The 19,410-nt window shown below is 63.4% G+C and overlaps 2 protein-coding genes across 5 annotated transcripts in view; one reads left to right on the forward strand and one right to left on the reverse strand.

Moving 5' to 3' along the window:
• Window positions 1-2,661, forward strand: part of LOC308071990 (phosphofurin acidic cluster sorting protein 1-like) — a 69,754-nt gene extending 67,093 nt beyond the window's left edge. Inside the window, exons 19-25 of one of the 3 annotated variants that reach the window (XM_080408229.1) lie at window positions 151-183; window positions 542-584; window positions 687-729; window positions 832-973; window positions 1,166-1,389; window positions 1,594-1,707; window positions 1,808-2,661. In XM_080408229.1, the coding sequence (XP_080264355.1) occupies window positions 151-183; window positions 542-584; window positions 687-729; window positions 832-973; window positions 1,166-1,389; window positions 1,594-1,707; window positions 1,808-1,923 (715 nt within the window). In that variant the 3' untranslated portion in view covers window positions 1,924-2,661. Of the gene's footprint in view, window positions 1-150; window positions 184-541; window positions 585-686; window positions 730-831; window positions 974-1,165; window positions 1,390-1,593; window positions 1,708-1,807 lie in introns of those variants that run through there. The other 2 variants (XM_080408230.1, XM_080408231.1) reach the window with 2 other exon arrangements.
• A 200-nt stretch (window positions 2,662-2,861) lies between these two features.
• LOC308071986 (cullin-9-like) lies at window positions 2,862-19,300 on the reverse strand. Of its 2 annotated transcripts, none has more exons than XM_080408225.1 (30): window positions 19,186-19,300; window positions 17,813-18,421; window positions 14,827-14,981; window positions 13,957-14,475; window positions 13,695-13,830; window positions 13,069-13,259; window positions 12,174-12,558; window positions 11,737-11,950; window positions 11,241-11,448; window positions 10,943-11,136; window positions 10,590-10,807; window positions 10,227-10,458; window positions 9,799-9,904; window positions 9,252-9,479; window positions 8,995-9,085; window positions 8,738-8,909; window positions 8,421-8,526; window positions 7,964-8,059; window positions 7,700-7,875; window positions 7,105-7,238; window positions 6,849-7,025; window positions 6,458-6,570; window positions 5,820-6,002; window positions 5,344-5,501; window positions 4,787-4,997; window positions 4,535-4,700; window positions 4,244-4,389; window positions 3,941-4,058; window positions 3,334-3,536; window positions 2,862-3,253 (listed from the first exon to the last, which is right to left on the reverse strand). In XM_080408225.1, exons 2-30 carry the CDS (start codon window positions 18,405-18,407, stop codon window positions 2,969-2,971), a joined length of 5,916 nt encoding a protein of 1,971 aa, XP_080264351.1. In that variant the 5' UTR covers window positions 18,408-18,421; window positions 19,186-19,300; the 3' UTR covers window positions 2,862-2,968. The 2 variants fall into 2 exon arrangements, with proteins under 2 accessions (XP_080264351.1, XP_080264350.1); XM_080408224.1 differs by having other exon boundaries at window positions 9,252-9,482.
• Between the last annotated feature and the right edge of the window lie 110 nt (window positions 19,301-19,410).

The following is a 19,410-nucleotide window of genomic DNA, read 5'->3' on the forward strand; positions in this document are numbered from 1 at the left end:
TGTGACTGCCTGCCGTGGTGGGGACTGGCTGCCAGGGCTGGGCTGGGCTGGGCTAGGGGCTGCGAGCCAGCACTGTGCTGCCCCGGGGGTTGACGCTCATGTTCCAGCTGCACTCTCACCTCTCCCTTCTCTTGGTTTCTGGCACCCAAGGAAGAGAAGTCTCTATTTTGATTTTTATATCAGGTATTGGCTTGTGCTTGCTGTGCCGCTGCCTGGCCCCCCCCTTCCCCCCATGTGCGTCCATCCCTCTTGCCGTGCAGAGGAGCTGTGACCCCAAAGTGGGGCAGGGCTGCCCTCCCGCATGCAAGCCCTCTCCCAGCACTGGAAGGGCCGACTCCTTGCCTCCTTGTGTAGTGTGCCCTGTGCTGCCATGTCGGGGACAGGGGGTCCCATGGGAGGGAGGGCAGAGGAGACAGACCCGGTGGCCATGAGCCAGCAATGGGCCCCTGCCAGTGTGGGGGTCCCTGGGCCACAAGGCTAGCCGCATGGCACTCGGTGCTCAGCACACCCAGACCCTGACCAGCCTCTCTTCCTCGTGCAGCCCCGATGAGGACTCCTGCCAGAAGTTTGTGCCCTTTGTGGGGGTGAGTGTGCTGAGGGGCCAGTGGGCAGCTGGGGCTTGGGGAAGAGGGGCACTGCACAGCCCTGCTGCTGCTGGGGATCATTCGGCTTGTCTGTTCTTGCAGGTGGTGAAGGTGGGCCTGGTGGAGCAGTCCTTCAGTGCCTCTGGTGAGTCCCTGGGAGCCCAGAGTCCCTGGCTTCCTTCTCAACTGCAGGGAGGCCCTCACTGGTGTCCCCCAGCCCCCCCTGACCCATACTCTTCCTCTCCAGTGGACTCGGATGATGCCACAGTTTGCACCCCCTCCCTGCTGAGCTCAGCACCAGCTGCCAGTGGAGCAGTCCCCTATGGCAAGGAGACTGTGAGCACCCCGCCACCCTCCCCTTCTGTCAGCAGCGGCCTCTCGGGTGCTGGGTAAGGAAGCCCCGTGCAGTCTGAGGCAGTGGGGACTGGGGTGGAGGGGTTTGAGGTGCTCACTGGTGACGCTGCCACATCCTGTGGCTATTGGGCCAGCGTGCCCCCTGGGCACACTGCAGCTGAGCTATGGGGAAGGAGAGGAGCGAGGACAGCACTTGTGCGCTGCATGGTGCTGCCCATCTTGCCCAGGTCCCTGAGCCCTGGTGTGGAGGTGATGGGCCTGCAGGTGGACTACTGGACAACACAAGGGCTGGACAGGAAGAAGGAGGGTGAGAAGCGGGAGACGGGTATCAAGAACACACTCAAGAGCAACTTCCGCTCACTCCAGGTCAGCCGCATCCCTGGCACAGGGGAGCTGGTGCCCCCTAGCACCATGGCCATGACCGTGGTCACCAAGGAGAAAAACAAGAAAGGTAATCAAGCCCCACCATGGGATGCTTTCCAGCTGTGGGGCCACAGTCTGTTGCAGAAAGGGCAGGGGGGGAGCCCGCAGGAGGGCATGGTTGAGACCTGGCCCAGCAGGGACCAGTCAGTGCAGCCAGCCCTGGGGTGAGGGCTCCCACCCAGGGCCAGGTGGGGACATTCTAACGTTGATCCTGCCTGTCCTTGGCCCCCAGTGATGTTCCTGAGCAAGAAACCAAAAGAAAAGGACCTGGAGCCGAAAAGCCAAGTCATCGAAGGGATCACACGCCTCATCTGCACAGCCAAGCACCAGAACACCATGTTGCGAGGTGAGGGAGGTACGAGCCCCGTGGGGGCTGTCGCAGGGCAGGCCAAGCAGCACAGGCTGCCTGTGATGGGGCTGCAGCTCACTGCACCCTTTCCTCTCAGTCTCCATAGATGGGGTGGAGTGGAACGATGTGAAGTTTTTCCAGCTGGCAGCGCAGTGGCCAACACACGTCAAGTACCTCCCTGTGGGCATCTTTGGTTACTCAAAGAGTGTGTGACATGCAGAGGCAGCCCTGGGATGGAGCTGCGGAGGGTTGCAGGAAGAGATGGACACACTCTCGTCCCCTCTCTTCTGTGGCCCAGCCTCTGCCTGCTCTGCAGAGGGCGATACCACACCCGCACCGCTCCCTGTGGGCCAAGACCCATAAAGGTGAGGCCAGTGAGACCGGGTCCGTGCACCCTCCAACACCAGCCAGGGCACCATGCCATCTGCCTCCCATGACCCCCAACAGCAGCCTGGGACAAGGGTTGGCACCAGCCAGCAGGGACCCAGAAGGGGCTCTGGGCCCTGCTCTCCCCAGAAGCGCCTGCCAGGCCAGCCCCCCGCCAGCCGGGGCCCCAGCTGGGCTGGGCCCAGGCCAGGGCCCCACCACTGGAGCCAGCAGGATGCTCATGGCAGGGGCAGGTGCTGAGCAGGGGCAACTGACCCTGTACGGCCCCTCGCCAGCTCCGCCACCAGCCTCGCACTGCTCTGCCTGGCCCTGCCCTATAGGGCTGAGCCTCAGCAGCTTTTCTAGTCTCCCTGCAGCCCTGTTGCTGAGGCTGGCATAGCGCTGCCGAGGCTGTCCCCTCATCTCCCTATCCCTTCCCCACCAGCCCTGCCCCATGGTGCTGCCAGCTGGAGGTGTGGCATGGGGGCACCTGGGTTTTTTTTTTTACAAGATTCTATTTTTTTTAAACTTATTGTATGGTTACTTTTCAGGATTAATTTTAATAAATTAATGCTGGTACCATTATGGCGGGCGGGTGTGTGTCTCTGTGCCAGAGTGCATGGCCAAGCACAGCTGGGAGAGAACAATTGTGGGCAGGGTGCAGCTGCTACCGCGGGCCAGCACAGCTGGCAGGGTTCCCTAGGGCCAACCAGAGGTAGGACCTGGCCACACTCCAACCTGTGGGCCAGCTGAGCTCTCTGACAGACTACACACTGGGACGGGGAGGAGCTTGGCTCATTTATTTAAAATAACTCAAGTCTCAGTAAGAGACAGACTGAACCCAGCATGTGTCAACCCAGCCTGTGTCCTCCCAGCGCAGCCAGGGCCTTGTCTACCTGAAGGTGGAAAAAGTCTGTCTCCTTCCAGCAGAGGCTGGGCTTGCTGCTGTCTTGATCTCTACAGTCTGGAAGGCAACCTGGGGCTGGGCCTGGGAGGTAGGGGATGGTGTGGGTTCCGCAGAGATGTATTCCAAAACATGAGGCCTCTCCTCCTGGCGCCGGAGATAGCCCTGGCTCAGCAGGTGCAGGATGCAGGACAGCACGTCCACGCTGTGGCAGCAGAAGCTCAGGAACTGCAGCCCTGGCCCCAGCTCACCCTTCTGACAGGCATCAATCACCTACGGCAGCAAGGGAGACACATGTGGCAGTGCGGCGCAGCACCCAGCCAGCCCCTCTCTGCCCCTCAAGCCCTCCATACCCTGAACACCAGGTTGTCAATGTGGAGCTGCTTCTCCACCTTGAGGATGCGGGTGATGAGGCAGCAGAGGACATTCCTCTTCCTTTCCAGGGCGCTGACCTCAGCCCTCTCCGCCCGCAGGTACCTCTGCTGGGGCAGCAGCCTCAGGTGGCGGCCAGAGGAACGGGCCAGGGCTGCCTGGTTCAGCCGCAGCACATCTGGAGCTAGCGCCCAACCCAGGGTCAGCCGAGCCCTGAGCTGGGACCTGAAGGAGCCCCAGGACACACGTGTGGCTGTGGGACCCAGCCCTGGGCCTCCCACCACTGCCTTCACAGGTGCCACTCCCATCCCCATCCCCCACACACAGCCCCAAGCAGCCGCCACACGCACAACCCCCGGCCCCGGTCCCCAGCCCCACAGACCCGAGGCAAAACCCCCCACACTGACCCACGCGTGGCCCCACACACACCCCTGCCCACATGGCCTCAGGCTCCAACTGACCTGCACCCGGAGCGCTGACAGACTCGCCCCAGCCCATTGCTCCCCCTACGAGCTCAGGCACCCCCACCCCAGCACCCACTTGGGGCTCGGACCCGCACCGCCCCGGGGACCCCAGCCCCACACGCACCTCCCACAGCGCAGCTCCGCACCAGGACTCCCTCGCCGTGGGTCAGCGGTGTCAGCGCGTGGTGCACCAGGTCAGCAGGGAGCCCCGTAGCCTGCAGCAGAGCCTCCACAGCCACCTCCTGCAGGGGGGCGCGGGCAGGGAACGGCAGCCAAGACCCGCTGGCCGCTGGCCGCAGGCCCAGCCACACCAGGCAGGGGCCTGTGCCCCAAGAACCACTCGAGACCCCGCTGGAAGAGGGGACAAGGTCCTGCCACACTCCAGCATCTGCTGCCTCCCTCAGCCCGCCGTGGCCCCAGCTCCTACCTCAGCGCCGTTGAAGCACAGCAGGATGTACATCTGCAGCGTGGACACGTGGAGGACGCAGTCTCCAAACTGCAGCTCAGCATGGCCCAGCCACGTCCACTGCAGCCGACGGGGCTTCGTGCACTCCCAGCCCAGCTGGCTCTGGCCTGCCGGAGACAGCATCAGTGCAGGGCCGGGGGCCGGCCCCGCCAGGCTCTCCCAGCACAGCCCCGTGCTCCCACCACTTCTGGCTGAGCTGCTGTGGCCTGCTGTGGTGAGAGCTACACGCGTGCACGCTGCTGCAACACTCACGCCGCCTGCAGAAGTTGGCAAACTCATCCAGGGGCGAGCTCAGCGCCGCCGAGAAAAACCTCCCAGGTTCGTCCATGTAGCAGAATGGGGAAACGGGCCAGCAGTGCGGGGACAGGGCCAGCACCTTCACCTCCGGCTCATGTACCACAGAGACTGGCCCCAGTGTCTGGGCGTGCGGACGTGAGGGCAGCTCAGGATCCCTGTGAGGAACGCGGGCAGCCCTCAGCCTCCCCACCCCACCAACACACTCACCTTATCTAGCCCTGTGTCCAGCTCCAGCAGCCACTTGTCCTGCTCCTGCAGCTGGAAGAGGTAAAACTGCTGCTGGAGCTCCTCCGACTCAGCCAAGTTGCTCAGCATATCCTGGGGGAAGCGGCTGGGGAAGCACAGTCCGATCTGCTCCACGACGGCTCCTTCCAGCCAAGACGGCCCTTGTGCCAGGAGCCGGTCCCCCAGGTAGTGCCTGCCACAGCCGCCAGCATCACGTCAGGGGGCAGCCCGAGCCCCATGGCCATCAGCCACCCACCACGAGACCCAACATGGCCCCAGCCTCGCAGCAAGGCACAGAGCCCCGGCAGCACCCATCTCCCCTCCCTTCCGCCAGCAGGGAACGGGCGTCTACAGAAATGCAGTGCCCGGCGGGACCCCGCAGCCTTTCCCTCCGCACACCCACACAGGGAAAAGCCAAGCGGGAGCACCAGGAGCACCACTGCCACACCAGGCCAGGCTCAGCCACGGCCTCAGTGCCACCTCCACGCCACGCCAGCTGCACCAGGCCCTCTGGTTCTGTGGAGACACGGCACCCTCACCGGTAGAAGTGCTCAAAGGTGTGGGCGAGCTCCAGGCCACTGAAGACGACGAAGGGCTCCAGCATCTGCTGCAGCTGCTGCAGCGGCGCTGTGCTGCCCGCAGCCCCACGGAGCTCCTGGATCTGCCGGTCAAGGTAGCGGGCAAACTGCTCACTCACCTGCGGAGGGACAGGGCTGGCTGTGGAGGGGGCTCACTGGCTGCCCGCAGGGCCAGGCCGAAGGGAACAGCATGGGGGAGCAGCTGGGGAAACCCTGGGGCGCTCGGGCAGGGGCCGAGGGTGCCCAGGCACCCGCCCCAGGCAGCAGCGCTCCCTGTCTGGGGCTGACGAAGGGCAGGGCGCCATGGCTCAGCGGGGGGCCAAGGCACTGCCCACCCAGGGCTCACCCCGAGGCCGCAAGCCAGGGCTGCCTCGCCTGCTGCACCCGCGGCCAGCGAGGTCAGGGCCCAGCACCACTGCCACGCTCCCTCGACTCACATGCAGGGCGGTAAGGAAGGAGAGCTGCAGCAAAGCCCCTGCGAAGCCCTGGCCCAGGGCCAACACAAAGGCAGCCCGCTGCCCAAAGAGCTCCGCCGTGGCACTGCGCAGGCGCTGGTACAGCCTGCAGTATCGCTCCACCAGGTCTGGCGCCTGCCCTGCTGCCTCCAGGAACTGCTGCACCTGCAGGACACAGCACGAGAGAGGTAAGCCCGGCAGCAGGACACCACCAGAGGGGCGAGCCCCGCAGCGGGACAGGCCCGTGGGCCGTGGGAACATCCACAGCCTCAGCGTCGCTCTGCTGACACCAACTGCTCAGGTCCCAGCCAGGGGCTGACTAGAGGCCCCAGTGCTGCCATGGGCTACCGAGAGCTTGCGGCGAGCTGGGAGAGCAGGGGCAAGACAGAAGCGCAGCAGCAGCCCAGCAGGAAACACAGAGCCCGACGCTGTACCTGTCCCCTGGCCTGCAGCACCGCCAGGGTGGCGAGCACAGCGGGGCTGCCCCCACAGAGGCCAGGCAGTCCCGCACCCTCCCCACGCTCCCGGGTGACCACCGGGCGCCGCTCCCTTCTACACCTGCCCAGTATGGGGTCCCACACACACCCTGCGGCCCCCACGGCCGGCCCCCCACGCTCTACCTGCTGCTGCACCACACCACGCCAGCACTGCCAGATGCTCTCCAGGTCGCCCGACTTCACCACCGCCTTCGCAGCCCTGGCCGCCACCTCCTTGCTCTTCCCCTCCTTCCCGCCTGCCAAGGAACAGCCCCGGGCTGAGCCGGGCTCTGCGGGCAGGCCCTACATGCTGACCCACGACGGCCTCGCCCCTCTCCCCGCGGGGCGCAGAGCAGGGCAGATGCCAGGGAGCCATGGCTGCCGCAGGGACACGGCCACAAGCCTTCCCCAGCTCAGGGGCCTCAGGTGCCACAAGGGCCCCCTAAGAGCTCCCCAGCGGATCCCCACAGCCACCGCCCCCTGGACCTCTGGCCCACCACGCCCCAGCCCCCCAGGAGGGCAGCCCCTCGCTCACCAGCTGCTCTTGCCTCCTCCGGCTCTGGGCCGCCAGGGTCCACGTGCACCAGGAGCTGTGTCAGGCGCCGCACACGGGAACCAAAGACGGCACCGCAGCTTGTGGCATGGTGGGGTGGCTCCACGCTCTCCAGGTACTTGCTCAGCAGCCAGGCCAGGGGGCTGGCTCCCTGGGGGTCTGTGAGGCCAACCAGACTCAGAGTGGGGTGCCTCAGCCCGGGGCATGGCCCCCATAGGCCCGCGAGAGCGCAGGCTACCTGGGCTGGTGATGCTCTGCACCACGGGGTTCACCAGGGCCTCCCAGCACGTCCTGCCCAAGGCCCGGGCCGCCTCGTCGTCGGGAAGGAAACGGTCAGCAAAGCTCTGCTCATGCTGCAGCGCCCGGTTCAGCCTGCAACAGCCATGGGCAGCACACAGCACTGCTGCACGCCTCCGCCCAGCTGGGGGGACACCCCAGGCAAGCAGAGTGTGGCCATCGCTCCCTGCCCTGCCCCTTGCCAGGCACGATGGCTCAGCAGCCCCGCTTGCCCCCAGCAGCCAGGGACCCTCGCTGCCCCCAGGCCCTACCCGCACTGGGTCTCGGGGCCCTCGTGGGCCCCGTGAAACTGGGGCGCTGTGCAGCACCCGTGGCCGCAAGATCCTGCCTGTGCCTGACTGACCTCTGCCAGGTCGGGACGCGCTGGCCCCTGTGGGGCACCTCTCTGGTCTCTCTGGTGGGTCAGCCATGCCCATGTGCTCAACTTAAACCTGGGGGACCCCAGGGTGGCCCAGGCCCTCTGGGCACCGCCAGTGGCCAGGCAGGAACGAGGGCCCCTCCCTGCCCGGGGACGGCACAGCCAGGAGACAACTCACCTGCCAAAGAGCTGCAGCAGTCGTCCCCGGTCCTGGCAGATCTCCTGGCACCAGGCATGAGCCCGAGCGGTGCAGGAGAGGAACGTCCGCCGGCACAGCTGCTCCTTGAAGACGGGCCAGAAAGTGGGCTTGGGACCCAGCACCTCGATGCCACGCACACGTGTGTCAATGCCACCCTAGGGGACAGCGCAGCCCTCAGCTCCTCGGGCCCGGCCCTGACATCCCACGCTACCAGCTCCCCGGCCCAGCCCCCTGCTCCCCTACCTGCTGGCACCGCTTCACCCGGATCTGGATGATGGGCCAGAAGCGGGTCATGTTCTCCAGCAGGATCACTCTGCTGTCCGAGGGCAGGACGGTCACCTGCAGGCAGCCAGCGAGCCCTCAGCACGCCAGGCAACCAGTAGCAGCCACCTTGTGTGCCCCGCTGGCCACCCCCGTTAAAGCCACGGCCTCTGTCCCCCACAGCAGCCCCTATGCAGCCACAGGCCACCCCCTGCCAGGGCCCCACTCGAGGCTCACAAGCCCCGGCACCTGTGCCCAAGCCTCCAGCACCTGCTGCCTACAGCCAGGCAGCCCCCGCAGCACAGCTCCTGCCACCCCCGCTCCCTGGAGGGCACCTCTCGGGGCCCCGCACCAGGGCGAGACCTTCTCGGGGCACAGCAAGGACCAGCCCACCGCTCCCGCGGGGACCCACCGCCTGCGCAGCCCACGCAAGACTCACTGCATTCAGCTCGGTTCTGATGGTGGCAGGGCTGTCTCCCCCCAGCACCACAACGCGGGCCGGCATGTAGCTGGAGTCCTCGCTGGCCACCAGCATGCTCATCTCCCTGCAGCACAGCAAACACGGTGCTGCCCAGCAGCCCTCACCTCCCTGCCCTGGCCCCGGCCAGCCACACGCGCTGCTGCCCGCGTCCAGCAACCCCCACAGCGCAGACCACCGGGGCAGGGCTCACGCAGACCCCCAAAGGCCTCTTCTCCCCACGCAGCCGCTGGCCCTCCTGGCCCCGAGGCCCCCCAGCCTGACTGGCCCAGCCCCACCTGATCACCACACCGCACTGCATATGGACAGTGATGAAGTGGGAGCCGGTGCTGCCATTCGACTCCCAGTAGGTCTTGGGGTTCCTATCCGTCAGCTTGCTGGCCCGGTGGGGGTTGGAAGAGACCTGCACCTTCTCCCAGCACTTGTCCTCCTTCACCTCCACGCTGGAGCCTGCAGGGAGAGCACAGGGAGCCTCCAGCCACCTGGCCAGCACACGTCAAGCCACAGGGGCTCAGCTCTTGCTCCCCATGCTCACCTTTGCACAGGTTGCGCAGAAAGACGTCGAAGAAGGGGATGCTGATGGCCTGGTGGCTCCGGCGGTGCTCCTCAATCTGCCCCAGGACCAGCTATGGGACAGGGCCAGGCTCTTACCGGGCACCCTGGCTCCTCCTCCCCTCGCCCACCGCAGGGGCTGCGGCAGGCAGAGAGCAGAAGGCTGCCCCTTGGTGCCGCGGACAGCTGGACGGCCCCAAGACCCAGAGCCACAGTGCAGCCGGGCCTCCCCAGGCCCACCTGGATGCAGCCAGCCAAGATGCTGGTCGTCAGCTTCTTGTAGAGGCTGGCGTACTTCTCACAGTCCGTCACCAGCTCGAGCAGGGCTGGCGCCAGCGACGGAGCCGTGCTGTGCTTCTCCAGGGCTTTGGACAGAGCCTCGCGGGCGCCCACGTGGCACATCACCACCACGCAGTCCTTGCTGGTGGTGGCCAGGCGGTGCAGGAAGCCAATGACCTTCTGCACCACCTGCTGGGAGCAGGCAGCCGTCAGGGCCAGTGCCGAGAACCCACCAGGCCCCAGCAGCGGGCTGCAGCAGGGCTCCATCCCCGACACCCCACCACAGCAGCGCCTGCGAGAGCCCAGCCGGGCACGGCGCTGGGCATGCCAGCCACCGGGACGCAGCCGCCGCCAGGACAGCCGCTCCCCACCTCTCCCAGCACGTTTGCCACAACAAGGCCCAGCTGCCGCAGGCGGGGACTCTGCGTCACCAACGCCGGGCCCGGCCGACGCGTGGCACAGCCAGCAAAGATGCCCCTGCCTGCCGGGAGTCCCGGGGCCCCCTCACCTCCCAGTCACAGCTCTGGGCACTCAAGGAGGACAAACAGGGCTCCACACACTCGTGCCACGGCAGCACATCTTCCTGGTAACCATCCAGGAACTTGTTCAGGATCCTGAGTGACGGAGGGGCCCGCTCAGGCTGGGGCACACAGACAGCAGTGCCACAGGCAGCCCTCCTTCCCTGCCCCGCCTGGGGGGCCGGCACCCCACAGGCACTGGGAGCCAAGGCTCCCCAGGCACCACACACCCCCCACCAGCACCCTGCTGTCCCCACATGGCCCTGTGCCCCAGAACGCCCCAATCAGCACCCGCATATCTGCTGGCGTGCCCCTGCCCCTGCCCCTGGTGAAGAACAGCCCCACCAGGACCCACAAACACGTGCCATGTACCCCCAACATCACCACCAGCGCTCACACACACACACCCTGGACCCACCTGAGGATGCTCAGGCTCACAGCCTTCTCTGCCCGCAGCAGCTCAAAGCTGCGCAGCAGCAGCCTGAAGCACCTGCGGTCCTGCAGCAGCTGAGCCGCCTCGCCAGAGAGGATGGGGCCTTCACCACAGAGCTGCCGCTCCAGGGCCACCACCACGTCCTTGGACAAGACACTGTCCCCTAGGCTGCCCAGAAGCATCTGCACGTCCCTCACCTCCAGCGGGGCCTCTCTGCCTGCCACGACAAGGACACGTGGGCCCAGCCCAAGCACTTGCTCGAGAGGTGCCAGCAGGTTGCTCTGCCTTGGCAGGCAAGGTAGCCCTGCCTGCTGCGCCTGTGGGCCAGGGCATGGCGGGGGGTGCTACCTGCCACCTCCGGGCCCACGGGTAGCCGGTGCTCCGCAAGGCGGTTGATCACGCTGAGGGCCAGCATCGCATGAGGGCAGCCACTGCCCTGCCTGTCCCACCAGCAGCTCTGCAGCACTGCGGGGAGATTGCAGCTCACCAGCTGTTCCGCCAGGCCCCGGTGGCCGTCGATCAGCATGTTCACCACCAGCAAGCCGTTCTGCACGCCCGAGGAGCCCCTGCAGGGATGGAGCGATGTGGGCACCTTCCTCTACCAAGCACGCAGCCTCCCCTGCAGCCACCAGCCGCCTGCCCGCCCCACTCCATGCAGAGGGTACCCCCACCCCCAGCTGCTCTCCTCGCTCTGACCCTACCCGGGAACCCTCTGCATGGTGCTCATGGCCGCAGGGATGGCACTCAGCGGGCTTGCTGAGCCCTTGCCGGAGGCAGAGCCAATGCTGGCAAAGATCTCCCGCATCATCTGTGCATCGGCATGGTTCAGGGGCAAGGGATTTCCACTGGCACCGCCTGCCTCGCCGGCCACAGCTCCCACCAGCACCTTCAGGGCCTGCAAGGGCAACAGCAGTCAGGAGGGCGCTGGGCACCTCTGCCACACCTGGATGAGCCTGCAGCCTGCCCGCCCACCTACAACATCTCCTCTGTCACACTCACCGCCAGGCCAGCCTGCTGCACCACGGCGGAGGAGGCGTGCTGCTGCATGCAGGCCAGCACAGCCCGCACACCACCTTCCGTGGCAAACGGCACGCGCCACTCGTACTTCGCCATGAGCACAGGCAGCAACCGCAGCGTCACCACCACCAGGGCCTTCTCTGACACCTCAGCGCTCAGCAGCTCCACTGCCACCTTCACCAGCTTTTCCCTGCATGCAAAAGGACGCCTCAGGAGGAAACTCCTGGCACCGCTGCTGGCACGTCAGCACCTCGGGCCCTGCCAGCCGCCTTCTCCCTGCCCCCATGGCTCTACCACACCTGAGTCAGCCCCAGGAATGAGCCTGCCCGGGACAAAGGGACACAAGATCCGCTTCTCTTCTTGCCAGGCACACAGCATACCAGCTATCGCACTTCCACTGCCACCTCCAGTACTGTCCCCCACCCCACCGATACAGCCCTCGCCAGCCAGTAGGAGGGGTGCGCAACCCCTGGCTCACCCAATACTCCTGCTCCCCAGCCTGCCCAGGGATTTGCTGAATTGCTGCTCGAACTCGGGCTCAGCCTCAGGCTCCTCCTCCAGGATCTTCATGATGTGCTTGAGCCCAGCTAAGCGCAGCCCCACCTCTGAGCTGCTGCTCTGCACCACGTCCACCACAGCTGCAATCTCGGCCAGCGAGCCCCTCTCGCTCACCCCCTCGGAGCTGCCTAACACTGGCAGGAGGGAGGCAGGGTGCAGGCGTCAGGGCAGCAGTAACACCCCCAAGCAACTCCCAGGGTGCCACGCAACCACAGACCCAGCACCCACAGGCTCCCCCCTCCCCAGGCAGCCTCCGGGCACATGGCTCCCCATGCCCTGCCCAGAGCCTTCCTCCGTCGAGGCAATGGCAATGCCTCCAGCACCGTGCGTGTTCCCCAGTGCAAAGCAGGCAACTACCTTTGATCTGCTCCTCTGTCACCTCTGGGAAGAGCAGCCCTTCCCTCTCAAGGAGCTCACTGAACAGCTGCGAATCCGACTTCACTGCCACGACCGGGGCTTGGGGCGGCACTGGGGCTGCAGAGAGGTCTTCCTTTGCTGCCTTGGCCATCGTGGCTTCAGGGACGGTGCTCCTGCAGCCGGCACCCTCTGAGGACACAGCAGGGCTCCCCTTGCCACCCTGCCTGGCCCCGCTACCAAGGAAGTATTTGGCGTAGATGCGGGAGCCATGCAGGTCACGCTGGGCGCTGCCCTGGCACTGCTTCTCCAAGACCCGAAGCACCTTCTGGGCCAGCTCCACGGGCACTGACAGCTGGATCAGGGCTTCTTCGTCCATCTCCAACAGCTGGACAGAAGAGTTAAGTTAACCCTCGTGGACTCGCCACAGACCCCATGCCCTTCATGACGGCCAGTGCCAGAACAGACAGAAAGGCTGCACTGCCGGAGGCCCCCAGGGCCACTCCCCAGTGCCACCCTCCCCTGGCTGTCCCCAGCCCAACTGCCACCAGCCCACACCTCCCACCTGTACTCACCACCCAGTCACAACCAGCAGAATCACCCCATGGGCCCGCCTCGCCTACCCAACCCTCGCTGGACACAGTCACTCTTCCAGGGTCGGGGGAGACTGCACTTCCTCTCATCCCTCCCCACCCCTCTGCCGCGCCCAGCTCCCCACGCTTTCGCCACCCCCCACTCACCCTCCCGTTTCAGTCCCATTTCTGCCTCATCCAGGCTGTCACTGCACGGCTCACAGCTCACGCTGGCCGCTGCCTCCTCTGGGGCTGGCCCCTCCCCTAACATTCTCCCTCACTCCCTCCCCCTCCCGTGTCCCCCCACTGCAGGCTCTGGCCCATACCTGCTCCGCCTGCTCCTGATGGATGAGACAAATGATCTCTTTCTGCTCCTGCTCTTCCAGCTTCTTCACAAAGAAGAGCAGCTCCCACCACTCGGCACGGCTCAGGGCCTCTGCAGCCTTGGTCGGCTGCTCCCCCAGGTAAGGCAGGGAGTACAGCCCCGCAAAGGGCTTGCAGAAAAATGGCTGCGCAACTGCAGGAGAGCAGAAAGAGGAAGGGCACTGTCAGCTCTGCCAGTGCCCCCATCCTCTGCTGCTCACCCCACACTCCCCAGGGAAAGAGCTCATGTGGACCCTCTGGGCAGAAGAGGTCCCCACTGCCCCCATGGCCTGTTGCGGCGGGGCAGCGAGAGAAGGGGAACATGCTGGGAGGAGACTTTAGAAGCTGTAGAGATGGGGACTGCCATCTTCACTTGAACCTCTGTAGAGGCTACAAGGCTGTAGAACAGAAAAAGCACACGCTCAAAATGGGTGCCTCTAGCTCACTGCTCCCCCAACCTGTTCCCGTGGTGCCTGGACCAGCTAGAGCAATGCACTTGGACACCCAGCACCAGCAGAACCCACAGTGCCAGCATGCGGCTGCAGAAGGGCTGCAGAGAAGTCACAGGCCCAGCTGACAGGCTGCTCACCTGCTGCTAGTTTGTGGCTGCGTGCCAGAGTGGACACCTTCTCCTGGTGCTCATGATCCTCTTGCCCCAAAGGGCCTATGATCTCCACCATGTGCCAGTGAACCCAGTAAGTACAGCCCAGGGCTTGCCAGTACACCTGAGGAGAAGAGCCCAAGACACACCCAGCTGAGGGAAGGCAAGCCCAACCCCACTGCCCCCACATGAGGCTACACAACAGAGCAGAAAGGCCCCTGCCAGCCCCTGCCCTCCCCGCAGAGGGTACCTGCACGGGCGGTGTGCCATCGTTGCTCTGGCGGAAGTCCCCCTCGTCACCAGCGCTAACCTGCTCATAGTCCTCCAGCATGCGCACCCGCATGCCATGCACCAGGTTTGCCTGCACATACTCTACATAGCTGCTGCGACTTGGGAAGGCTGAGCGCGTCTTGAAGATGCTGGGCTCTTTTGGTGGAGGAGTGGGGGCTGCTTGAGCGATAGTGCAGGACGTGGCGCTGTGCTGGAAGATGGAGCGGGTGGTGCGCGGCCGCAGCTCCTGTTGGGGCAGCAGCTCTGGCTTGTGGCTGGGGTCCCAGCCCATCACGTGCACCACCTCCAAGATAAGGTTTGCCATAGCCATGCTGAATTCAAACTCCTGCTTCACACGGCTCCTCTCCTCAGGGAGCAGGCTGGGCACAGCGCAGTCCTGCTGCTCCCATCCCTGCTCCATGCCACTGCTGAGCTTGTCCATGAGAGAAGTGACACACAGGTAGCGCTTCACCAGGACGAACAGCAGCTTCCCAGGGATCTGCAACGAGCGCAGCTGTCACACTCTAGCCTGCACAGTGCTTCCAGACCCCGGCTCTCTCTGAGCCACCAGACCATCCACAGTCAGGTTCCCACGACTGCTCCAGACCAGCAGGCAGCAGCAGAGACCTCTCAGCCCACCCTCATCTCCCTGCTCAGAGACAAGGCTCCCCACACGCCTCTCCACCACACCCCAGCCTCAAGCCAGGCCCACATCCTGTGCCAGCTCTCCCAGTGCTGTCCGGCTCAGCTGCCCACTGCCAACTACCCTCCTGTCCCAAACAAGGACACCAGCTCTGGTCCCCGACTCCCACCTCTCCTGACCCCTAAACCCCACAGGCCCAGCCACTACCTGCGGAAGGTGAATCCCCTCAAAGGACATGCACTGCTCTTCAGAGGATGTTGTCTCAGCAAACAGCTCCAGCAAGGTGTAGCGACTGTCGAAGTCCATACGCTGCTCAATGCCATCCTGCTGGCTCAGAGACAGCAGGACATAGGCCCAGCTCCCTGCAACAACAACAGAAACTCTTTAGGCCCCATGAAGACAACCCTCATGCCACCCTCCCTGAGCGAGACAGACCTGCATGCAAGGAACAGCCTGGCTGCTCAGCGTAACCTAGAACCGTGTTCTGTCCTTTAACCTGGACGGGCAACATTTTACTCCGTTAATAATGCTGTGTTTCTTCCACCCCTAAAGCTGCAAGATTCCCCCAAAGAAGCAACCCCAAATAACTGGCTCCCAAACAGGGCTCCAGGGAATAGTGGAGTTAAGTCTTAACCTGAATCAGCCCCCACATCTGCCCCACTGGAGAGCCACATGAACTCAGGCACTAGGGCAGGGAAAGCCAAATGTCTTGTGGGACACACCACCAGCAGCAACCTTCCAGTGCACCCAAGCCTCATCAGACACTTCGGAGCGGTGGCAGCTCCTCTCAAATGAGAGGACTGGGTGAGGACCACCCTCTACCAACCAGGGCTCTGCCAAGCCCCTTGGCACAGGTCTTCATTGTTAAGGGTATGCAGAAACATACTGACTGCTCCTTTAAGTGTATCCGGTCAAGGACGTTTTCACTGCAAAAAGGGACAGTAAGAAGGAAGCCAGAAACAAGAACATAAAGAATCACAAACGTGACTGACAAATACTAGTGGGAGGCAGTGATGAGAAACAAATCTGGTCAGTCACACTCTAATTATTATGGACATCTCAGTGTGAGAATGCTTATTTTTCAGTAAGATTATCTGACTAAGAACCTTGTCAAATTTGGGTGATAAGGAAAGGGAGAAAGACAAACACACAGAGACGTAAAACCTGAGCAATTACCATTAACAAAGACAATAACCAGAAACAAACCCAGTCAGCTGCACTAATTGGTCGGCTATGAAGAAACTGCAGGCAAACTGGGACTTTGCTACTGATAAGCATGTAACCCTGAGGGTCTGGGATGTTGGAGGGTGCTCAGTGGAACTCTGCCAACAGACAGGGGGATGTGCACGGGCAGGGAAATGGCAAGGAACAGAGAGGGATGCTCAGAAAGGGGTATAAAAGGGGCCAGTTTTGTGTAAACCGTGGCCAGTCAGTGCACTTGTCTGACTAAGCCCTGAGCCTGAACGCTGCAGTTTGTCCTGTTTTCTTACATCTTCTTATTAAATCTTTTCCAATTATCTCTCCATCCCACATGTGTGTGCATTGCAAGGAATGAGTGCTGGCAGCTGGCGAGACCTGCGTATGTGTGAGTGGAATTTAGTGCCAGCAACTGGAACCTGACTGGGAGTGCAGAAACCCTGTGGCCTGTGATGTCAGCAACTGGAGCAAGTGAGCATCCTGGCGTTAGCAGTTGGAGGGGCCATTGCTCTCTGGATCTGGGGAGAGTCTCACAGACTTTGAGCCTGGAGAGTCAGCTACTGGGGACACTGGCCCAGAATGGACTGGGTGCCAACTACTGGAGTCAGACCAGGGGTGTAGGTACCCCTGGTCTGTGCTGCCAGCTGCTGGAGTGAGTGCTACTGGAGTGAGTGCAAGAGTCTCTGCTAACCACTGGAGTGGGTGGGGTCCTCAGCCATCAGCCACTGGGGAGGGAATGGTGTGGCCCCCAAAAAACAGCTACTGGGAGGGAGGCAAGTGAGGAAGTCAGCACTGGCAGCTGAAGCAGGACTGCAGTGCCTGGTGCTGGGGCGATGAGGGCAGGCATCTGCATCTTCTGCAGTCCTGCTGCGCATGGGGTATGCATGTAATTTGTCAGCAAAACTTCCCACTGGACTAGCTGGCAAGCAGGAGGCCCTGCATCCAGGCCAGGGTATAAGTGGTATAAGTCAGGTGGCAGTCTGTGCTGTGAGTGCAGAGGGACTTGTGAATATGGACTGTGTAAGGGACAAATGTCTGAGTGCTACAAGTTTGCTAACAAGCATCGGGCTCAACGAGCTGGCAAGTAGGGGGATCCCTCAGGTGGGCAGGGGGACTCAGATCCTGGTAGGGGTGCAGGGCAGGCAGCAGGGCCATGCTGGTACTCAAGTGATCCATGAATGTGTGTGTGCTTGTGAACCTGGAGAATGCTGCATGTGCTGGCATGAGTGACATTCTGTCTCTGCCAGCTGAAGAAGGGGCTTGGCTATCTGTGTTTGTGTTTATGTGAGACCCGTATGTATGTGCTGTTAAAGGTAGCGCCTTGTGTCCTTGTCAGTCTCCTACATGTGTCTGTGTGTCCCTGGGATGGGTGCTCAGCTTTGCTACTGGCTGAACCTGCAAACAGGAAAGTGGCAGCTGCATCTCAGCCTGAGAGACCCTACCTGCTGGCGAGGACAGCTCTCTTTGACAGCCCTTAACACTCCTAACAGCTAGTTACCACTCTAGCTCAAGAACCCATCAGGGGAAAGAGCTCCCAAGTCTTAGAGCACCACAGAAACTTATTGTTAGATTAAGGAGCCTTTTGGAAGCTCCAGCGGTGGCAGCTCCTCTCAAATGAGAGGACTGGGTGAGGACCAGGCCTCCACCCACCTAAGGAATAGCTCCCTGCCAAGAACAGGCCAGACACTTTCCAACTGACAGCATGCAGCAGAGACACCCCAACACTCTGTCACGTGCCCTGGCATAAGTCCTCCTAACAGTTAATCAGCATCCCAGCTCAGGAACCTGTCAGGGGAAAGAGCTCCCAAGTCTTAGAGCACCACAGACAACTACGATTGAGGAGCCCTTTGGAAGCTCCAGTCTGATTCTTCCCCTTTTGCCAACAAGCCCCTCGAGACACACTGCTTCCTAGGTACCCCACACCTACAAAAGGACTGGCACCCCTCAGCTGCCCAGCAGCACCTCCTCAGTGGCACTGAGCGGTAGCAGCCCCCACCTGCATCATGTGAAGCCAGGGCCCTTAGCATCTTGCCAGCACTGCGGCGGATTTGCTTCTCCTTGTGGCACAGCATCTTCATCAGCAAGTCGAGGGCTCCCGTCTCCTTGAAGGCACCCGCTAGTGAGCCAATGCTGGCGTACGCGCTCAGCACGTGGATGGTGTTGAGAATGGAGGACTCAGGGGCCCCGGTCTCAGCCATCTGCCGGCCAGCTCGCTGCACCAGGCTCCTGACATCAGCCTTCATCTCCAGCAGCGAGGCTTCATCCAGTGGGACTTCTGCAGCAAATGGGCTGGCTGCCTTCTCCTCTTTCACCCACTGCCCTTCCAGCTTCCTCTTGCCCAGCAGCGCCGGGCAGCTGGCACAGACCTCTTCTGCAGACATCCACATCAAGATGTTCTCTGGCTTGGTCTCTGCAGAGGAGGCACTGCTGCCTCCCACTGCTCTCTCTTCCAAGCTGACAATACTCCACTGGATCAGGTATTCAGGCTGGCCATCATGGCCCCGACGCTGCCGGAGCAGCTCCCCCGGGTAAGCCTGTAGTTTGGGTCCCAGGTGCACGAGCAGGTTGCCATTGTGCCTCTCGTTCACCATGACAGGAACTGTGCCTGCAGAGACAGAGGGGAAGCAGGAGCTGGGGAAAGGTGGCTGAGCACAAGCTTTGCTATGGCTAGAAATCTGTGATCCTGCAGGGTACAGCACTTGTGATGTGGCAGTGTAACACATGAAATGTACTGTTGTAGTGGCTGTACTCAAGGCCAGCACCATAAGCCCCTAATGCAACACGACTATGGAAGTATGATACGCAGCTCACTTTCTCCTCAGAAAACACCACACACACAGCAACAAGGTAAGCGGGCAGGACACGGTGTTCTCTGGGCTGTTGAGCAGCCGTGGCAGGGCAGGCTGCGGGCAGCCTTTGCCGGAGGCTCAGCTGCAAAGCCCGGCTGTGCTGGCGGTGCGGGCAGCCCCGCGGGGGGCGCACGCCGGCCCCGAGTGCCGGTGCGAGCCTGTACCGGAGGGCCCCGCCGCACCTCACCCAACTGGGGCCGGGAGCGCGGGGCAGGAACAGGCCTGAGCTCTGGCCCTCCCGCTCCCCGCTAGAGGTAGGCAGCACCGGCGCCGCAAGTACCGGGCAGCGGGCTCGCCTGGGCAGGCCCCTCTGAATAAAGCTCCTGCTAAGCGTGGCCCAAGCGAGAGCTCCCAGGGCACCGCAAAGGGGCCTGGCCCGGCCCGGCCCAGACTGCCGCAGCCCCTCAGCGGCGGGCCGGGCCGTCTCGCCTCAGGGCTGCGGTACCGGGTCCTCCTCACAGACGGAAAGGTCGGGGGGTCGCCCCAGCCCAGCCCAGCCCCAGCCCGCCCGCTCCCTTACCTCCCGCGCCGCTCCCCCGCACTTCCGCGCGCGGGCGCGCATGCGCGGTGCGCCCCGGCGGGGAGCGGCGCGGGGCCCGGCTGCGCCGACGGATGGGCACCAGGCAGCGCGGCGCCGGGTCGGCCGGGGGCACCGGGGGTTGTGTGGGGCGCAGGGCTGGAGCAGGATGGTACGAGGAGGGGGCAGCAGTGGGGCATTACCGGGCCTGGAGACGCCAAGGTCCGC

Source organism: Falco punctatus, assembly GCF_963210335.1.
Source record: "Falco punctatus genome assembly, chromosome: 12".
In the NCBI taxonomy this organism is placed as follows: Eukaryota; Metazoa; Chordata; class Aves; order Falconiformes; family Falconidae; genus Falco; species Falco punctatus.